General features: G+C 40.4%; 1 protein-coding gene across 1 annotated transcript; it reads right to left on the minus strand.

The window, feature by feature from the left end:
* Positions 1-2562: 2562 nt before the first annotated feature.
* Positions 2563-7778, minus strand: LOC123428690. Its single transcript, XM_045112871.1, has 4 exons — positions 7476-7778; positions 3242-3331; positions 3003-3137; positions 2563-2888 (listed from the first exon to the last, which is right to left on the minus strand). The coding sequence occupies exons 1-4, from the start codon at positions 7776-7778 to the stop codon at positions 2766-2768; spliced, it is 651 nt and encodes a 216-aa protein (XP_044968806.1). The 3' UTR covers positions 2563-2765.
* Between the last annotated feature and the right edge of the window lie 206 nt (positions 7779-7984).

Below are 7984 nucleotides of genomic sequence, written 5' to 3' on the forward strand. Positions count from 1 at the left end.
AAGACGCATATCCTCTTTAGACACCCTCACAATGATATTATCAATTGCCGTTTGAGGTGTCACAAATGAATTATACTTCTCTTGAGCTTGGTTGTGAATGCTACCAATACCACCTACATGCTTGTCCAATGCATTAGGTTTGTTCCAATTTCTCCAACCATTTTAACAAAGGCATCACCCCTAGGCCCCCCATTAGTTTTCTCTTTGAACAAATAACACACAAAGCAATACGCCGCTTCCTTTGAGACACTATATTCTAGCCAACTATACTTTTCAAACCAAACAAAACTAAAGTGTCGGTTTTTACCATAGATTTTCCTGACTTCAAAAGCATGTCCATATGAACGACATGGTGTTTTTGCAATATATCTTCTCCGAACACTATCTTGATCATTAAAATCATACTCTGAAATAGGAGTTCTTTTTGCTGGATCACCTGAAAAGACATGTGCACTTGGTTGTTGAGGTGATGGAAGACTTGGCGTTGCCTCTTCGATTTCATTATCCAAATGGATAGGAGATGGGGAATTAGGACACCCCGCATTTTCAATATCTTCAGTGTGATGTTCAGTAGCAATCTTCCTCACTTTCTCTTCATGTTTTTTAAAAAGATCCAGAATGGCACTTTTCCTCTTCATGTTCTGCTTTGCAAGTTGCAACTGCAAGTCTGCAATTATATCCAATCCAATGTGAATGTGTGATTATATCTTCGCAGAGGCTGCAATGAGAAATCCTACAGGCTACAGCCAGAGAAAAAATGAAAGACCTAAAAATCTGTTCCCAGTGTGCTTACCAGACAGAGGAGGGGATCTGTGCCGACCAGCTGAGGCCTGAGACTGAGAAGAAGGGAGGGGCGAGCACGGCGACCGGCGGGAGGAGGGGAGCTGCGGGCGCGGCGGCCACGGGATGACGGGAGGAGGGCAGGCAGTGAGGGGAGGGGCGAGCAGGCGGCCGACGGGAGGGGAGCTGGGGAGGGGAGAGCGCGGCGGCCGGCGAGAGGAGGGGAGGGGCGAGCGCGGCGGCCGTCGAGAGGAGGGAAGGGCCGAGCGCGGCGGCCGCGGGAGGAGGGGACAGGGGAGGGGCGAGCGTCGGGCGACGGGGCAGTAGTGCGAGGGGGCGAGAGGGCGAGCGACGGCTTGGTCAAAGTTTAATTTTTAATAGATAATGATAAAATATTTCAGATTCTGGGTGGGCCATGGCCCACCGTGCCTATATGCTGGATCCGCCAGTGCCTCCCGCCATCCGGGTGCCAGTGCCTCCCGCCATCCGGCTGCCATGCACGTGCAACATTGTTTTTAGTTAATGCATCATTGAGGTGACATGATGCTTGATACTCCCTCTATCCTAAAATAATTGTTTTAACTTTGTACTAGCTCTAGTATAAATTTATACTAAGCATAAGATATTTATTTTGGAACGGAGGGAGTACTAAATATTTCTTTTCATGTCTGCAGACATATCCAAGATGTCGATCAATTAATCACTATTTTTTTTAATATGGGCAATGCCAATATGGACAGCAAACTTGATGTTGTATCCCCCCCTTAGGCCCTTACTCTGCCATACACCACTGAATTTTTTGCCTCGAGTGCAATGGAATTACATAATCCGTAGAGGCTTGAGATTTGTGGTACTCTTTCTGCTACAGATACAATATTGTTGAAGCTTTTGAATGATCATACTGGGCGCCATAGAGCGTGCTGCACGTGCACGCGTACATAGAAAGGCAAAGGGCTGGATCGATTCTCTTACGTGAAGCTAGCCTGCACTTAGGGCATCTTCAATGCTGATACATAAATTTACTTAAGTATCCGTCTGCGGACAGGGGACTGGTCCATCCAACGCTATCCACATATATTTCAAGCCGTCTTTCAACTAAACCAGACAAATTTTGTCAAACTTGGCAGATTTCGTAAAAAGTCCTACATAAAAGTTGGGAGTGTCCCGCGCTCAGCGGCTGCAAGCGGTGAGCTGGGTTGTGTGACTTCCTCACTGTGGCTGCTGGCTTGCAGTCCAGCCCTCTGATCATGGCTAAAGAGGGTGGCGGGTTATATCAAGCTCTTCGGTGTGCTCACACCGCTCTGAAACTGGCTGCAGCCCACTGTTAAAGATGGGGGAGACAACACCTTTTCTCTGTGGATGCATCCGGCATCGATGCATATCCCAAAAGGTTGTGTGTTGCCAATGCGAAAGGGATTGTGATACTGATTTTGTTTGCTGAACCAACATTTTGCGTATTACAATTGCTTGTGACGAACCAATATTATCAGGTTTTCATGATTGGGCTTCCATTGTAATTTCTCCATGGCAAATTACAGCGTAAGTCAACGTTTTGTTTAGCGAGCAGCAACCACAAGCTGATTCGCTGGATCCGGGCAGTAATGTTTTCCGCAAAGATTTCAGATCATGTGAGCAGATATGACACGCTTCACATCAAGATGAAATTGGAACCTCTTCTGGACAAAATCCATACCGAAAAATCTGGCGCTATGGTTCTTTTGATCAAATGATGGTTAGCATGACCAGAGAAGATTTATGTCCACAAACTAAATATGACGATAATCAAGGCGCTATTCAAATATACAAGCCCACAAACAAAGATCGAAAAGTAAGATAATTCAACACTATTCGTACTGACTGAAAAGTAGACTTAAATACAAGGGTATCAACTTCTTATTAGCCTAGTACTGGACTAGGAAAACGCCGACTTAAATACAAGGGTATCAACTTCTTATTAGCCTAGAAAACGCCGCTGGCAAATATAACTAACTCGATGGTACATTGGTGGCCCTGGTGAAAATCTGCTGGCTGGCATGAAGGGACACCTCCCTTACGAGCCCCCTTGCTATCAGGTCCTTGATGCCCCTCTTAGCCAGGGACACGTTAATCTGCAGCAAAGACAATATTACGTGAGATCTTCAGATAATCAGCCTGCGTAAGCTGTGCATCATACCCGGGTTAATTAACAAGAGAACCGTATGATCGATTGTACGTATACGTACCTTAAGGCGCTCGGAGAGGACGGAGGGGGTGACGAGCTTATACTTGGGCGCCTCGGACAGCATCTTGTCGTAGGTGGGCTGGTCGAACAGCACAGCATTGTTGAGCTTCTCCTTCTGCTTTCCCTTGCTCCACTTCTGCATATTTATGCACACCAAAGTAAACGCAAAGCAGATTCATGGCAAAACAAGTGATCCAGAGGTGAGAAAAGTATAGATCGCTTGGACTAGATTATAGGTACCTTCTTCTTCTGCTGCTGCTTCCCGCTCCCGGTCTTGGCGGGCTTGGCCACCGACGAGGATGCCGCCGCCTTGTTGTCCTTCTTGACGCCCTGCGCGGGGGAAGTCGGTCAGTGTTTATCTACACGGGCGCTTCGTTATGGTCGGGAGGAAGAAGGGTTTACCATTTCCGCCGATCGAGGAGGTGCTAGCCGGCGAGAAAAGGATCCAACAAGAAGTGCTTATGAGAGATCGCAAGCTCCGCGACACCGATAGGATTCTAGGGCTTTGGCTCCTGCTGCTTAATTATATGGGTTCGTGAAACCTACGGGCGATGCACCTCACACATGGAGACCCGCACGGACACGGACGGTTATCTATCTCGAGTCTGGACTGCTATATACGACAAAAAAAGAGAACGTCTTTCATAAGGAAACCAATCAACCGACCACTTCTTTTTTGAAAAAACATCCCATTTATTCTTCATCAAACATGATAATGCATCAAGACTCATAGACCACTTAACGACGACAACAAACACTGAACCGAGCCAAAGTCGCGCCATCATCATCGCCCCTCCCTCATCCGACCACATGAAGAATAATGTACAACAAGCAATCCAAAACTTTAAAAGAAATGATCAACCGATCAGCCTGACTTTTATTTTTCTTCTTAAATGGGGACCAACCCGAGTCAAGTCCCAAACACACTTCGTGTTTCAGACCAACACAAAATACACAAAATCTGAAAATCAACTTAGGACTTCACTTCCTATCAATTTATGTTTCTGATTTGTCTCTGTTTTATTTTCAGTTTTCTATTTTCCTTTTAGTTTTTCAAAGTGTCCATATAGCACATTAAAAATTGTTAACCATGTATTCGAGAAATTGTTACATCTATACAAAAAATGCATTTGATGTACACGAAAAATGTAAATATAGTATAAAACCATGTGTTCGAAATAATGTTAATCATCTATTAAAAATTGTTAATATAGTATGAAAAATCATTACCACAATTCTAATAAAATGTAGGGAACTTTCAAAAATATGTTCATGCTAGAATAAAAAATATTTCTATATTTCTAAAAAGTGCATATGAACTTTTAAAAAATGTATGTTCAATGTAAACAAATATTTTCATAATGTGAAAAATGTACTTGAAAGTTTAAATAAATAATCCCATGTTTCCAAAAAATGAACATGGATTTTTAGAAAATTCATATTCAATGCAAAACAATGTTTGCATAGTTCAGCAAAAAAGTTTCTTGCCATTAAAATAAGGAACAACGTGTGTTTAGAAAAAACAATTAACAATGAGTTCAAGAAATTATTCAAAACATGTATTTGAAAATGCCCTACATGTATCATAAAAATGTTTTATGTGTGCTCTAAAAATGTATACTGTATGCCCAGAAAAGAGTAAACATGCGTTAAAAAAAAGATAAAAATACAAAGAAACTGAAAACCCCAAAGAAAACTAAGAAAGAAAAAATAATTAAAGTATAAGAAAATAAAAACACAAAGAGAAAACCGAAGCAAAATAAAGAAAACAAACCTGCAGAAAACCGTTGAAAAACAAATAAACCATAGAAAACGTAAAAAAGTAGGAAACCGAACTTGAACGAACCTACAGGTGGCAGTGAACAATCCACGCCACGAGGCAGGTCCGTTAGACGTCACTTGTTGGCGATTCTTATTAGGAATCGGTACACGTGATGTATACATCCTCCGTTTCCAAATATAAGTCTTTTAAGATATTTTATTAAGGTACTACATACGAAACAAAATGAATAAATCTATATTTTAAAATATATCTACATACATCTGTATGTAGTCCCCTAAACAACCTATAGAAAAACTTATATTTAAAAACGAAGGGAGTAGCTGTGGCGGCTAGCATGGATGGAAAATCTTATTCGCCGCTCGTTGCAGCGAATTGCCAGGCTTCGCATAGGGGGCGGATGCAAGCGACACTTCCGTGCAGAAAATAAGGCCTACACATTTCCAGCATTGCACAGTGCGTCTGAGTTTTTTCCTGTGCTTTTCTTTCTTCCGTTTTTCCATTTTTCACTTGGTTTTTGTTTTTCTTATTTTTTATTTTCTGCTTGTCCTTTTATTTTCATTTTACTTTTTCAAGTTTTTTCTTTTTAATTGTGATGAATAATTTTTGAAAATTCTTGCATTCTCCAAAAATTGTTCCAAATATTTAAAAATGTCCTATTTTAGAATTGTTCAGAAATATAAAAAATGTTCTAAAATCCTAAAAAATAGCACTTCAAAATGCTTCTGTTTCAAAAATTGTTTGTATTTACAAAATATTTTTGCATGTTTAGAAAAATGCTCAATAATTTCAAAAAAGGTTCATGGTTCCATGTTTTTTTTTGGAATTTTATGAAATATTCCATTTTCACAATATTTTGTGCATACATTAAAAAAAATCGTGTTTAAGAAAATGTTCGAGAATTATAAAAAACCGCATTTCCTAATTATCATTCGGGAGTTTCAAAAAATGCTTGCTTTTCTGAAAAAATGCTTGTGTTTTCAAACATTGTTTGTGTTTATGACTTTTGTTCGGGATTTTCAGAAAATGTTCACGTTCAGTCGTTCACAAAAAAATGTTCGTGTTCTTGAAGTTTGTTTGAGAGTTTAAAAATGTTTCACTTTGAAAATATGTTCTCAAATGTTTCCTTTTTATGTTTCAAAAATTAGTTTGGGAGTTAAAAAATTATTCCTTTGTTCTGTTTTTCTCTTTTTCCTTTTTTTCACTCATTTTCCCTTTTTCTGTTTTTTACTTTTCTTTCTATTTCGTTTTTTTCTTTTCTTAACTTTCATTTCAAATTCTGGAGGTCCGAAAAATGTTCACATTTGCAAAAAAATTATAGTTTTTAAATTTTTTTCAAAAATTTCAAAATATGTTCGTGTTTTCAATTTTATTCGGGGGAGTTTAAAAAAAAGTGCGTGTTTCCAAAAATTGTTCTCGTTTTTAAATTGTTTTAAATTGTTAAAACTGCATTTATAAGTATGAAAATGTTTTTCTTTTAGATTTTGTATATATTTTATAAAATGTTCCTGTTTTGAAATTTTGTGCAGAAATTCTAAAAAGATTGGAATTTAAAATATTTGTCCGCGTGTTATGAAAAATGTTCCAAAGTTAAAAATGTTTGCATTTTTGGAAAATTGGAAAATGTTTCTATTTTCAAAATATTCATTTTTGAAAAAAAAGGAAATTCAGATAAATTTCCCCACATTCAAATTTTGTTCCCAAATTTAAAAAAAAATTATGTTTCGAAAGTGTTCAAGGATTTAAAAAATGTTTTCACTTTCAAATTTTGTGCACAAAGAAACGTGAACATTTGTCGCCAGTTCAACAAATGTTCTCTAATTTAAAAAAATGTTCTAGCATTCCAAATTTGTTTACAAATTTGAAAAAGATCATTTTTTCAAGTTTGTTTGCAAATTCAAAAAATTCTTGCTTCCGAAAAGAATATCGTCATTTCAAAAAATGTCCCTGTTTTTCAGACAATGTTTGGGACATTTGTAAAACCGTTTGCATTTAAAAAAAAAGTAGTCATTTTACATTTTTTTTTCAAGTGTTGCGCCATTATCCCCCTTTTCTTCAATTTATTGCGGTGCAAGTAGAGGATGAGAGCTTGCTTGTCATAATAGCTAGCATAGTCCGCGCATGACTTAGAGGTCTGGGTTTCGAATCCTAGGATAGGAGTTGTTGCTTTCACGCTTTATCATTTCTGTCATGTCACCAAAATCAGTTTGGTCGGCCCAGGCGAGCCGCCCCCTTTGCGAAATGTTGACTCCTTGACATAAAGAGCGTCAGATAGGAGGTCCCAATATGGATTGGATGAAATGTTTACTCAAAAAATAAAAACCAAGCGCAAACTCGATAAAAAACACAGCCCATCAATGTGATTATGCGAGTTGGCGCAGAAAAAGCCCAGGTTTAATTAGGACACACTAGTAGACCTAGAAACCTGGAATTTGCACCTAACTCTAAAAATAGCTAAAAAAAGTTGCCATCGAAATACAATAAACTTAGGAAAATGTTTAAAATCTACCGGATGATAACAAAAAAAGATAAACCGTGTGCACTGATTGACATGTGTCTTACGGGCCCTTCCGCTGCTTCCCGTGTGAAGACTTATCCCTTCGCGTCCTCTCTCCCCCACCCATTGTTCCCCATCTCTGTTCGCTGCGAGGTTTCCATGGCGAGGCAAAAAACAACAAGTCCATGAAAACCAACCAGGAAGAGAGACGCGCCCACCACCCTGCTGCATGGCGCGACATAATAAAGGAGGGTGGAGCCCCACGCAGCACCGCCACGGGTGCTACAACTCCTTGGAGGCGACACACACAGGGGAAAGGCGGTCTCCGGCGATGTGAGGCGGCGCTCGATGACGACCATCCGTGCGGCGACTAAAGAACTCACCCATGACACAACTCTGTGGTGCAACCTCGAGGCAACACTGCTTCTCCTGCAAGTCACCGACGGTGGAGCTGCAATAGGGCGCTCGTCGCCGGTACGCTGCACTGCAGCTTCCGCCATGGCCGCCGACGCTGCATCTCACACTAGTAGAAAACGGGGGTATAGTCCCGGTTGGTAACGGCCTATAGTCCTGGTTCACCAACCGGACTATTAACTTGGGACAAAAGACCCCCCGTCCCGGTTTGGCACGAACCGGGACTAATACCTTTCCACGTGGCTGGCAGCGTGCGTGGCGTTGCCGGGATCCTTACCAACCGGGACTACAG

This window comes from Hordeum vulgare, chromosome 2H, assembly GCF_904849725.1.
Source record: "Hordeum vulgare subsp. vulgare chromosome 2H, MorexV3_pseudomolecules_assembly, whole genome shotgun sequence".
NCBI classification, from domain to species: Eukaryota; Viridiplantae; Streptophyta; class Magnoliopsida; order Poales; family Poaceae; genus Hordeum; species Hordeum vulgare.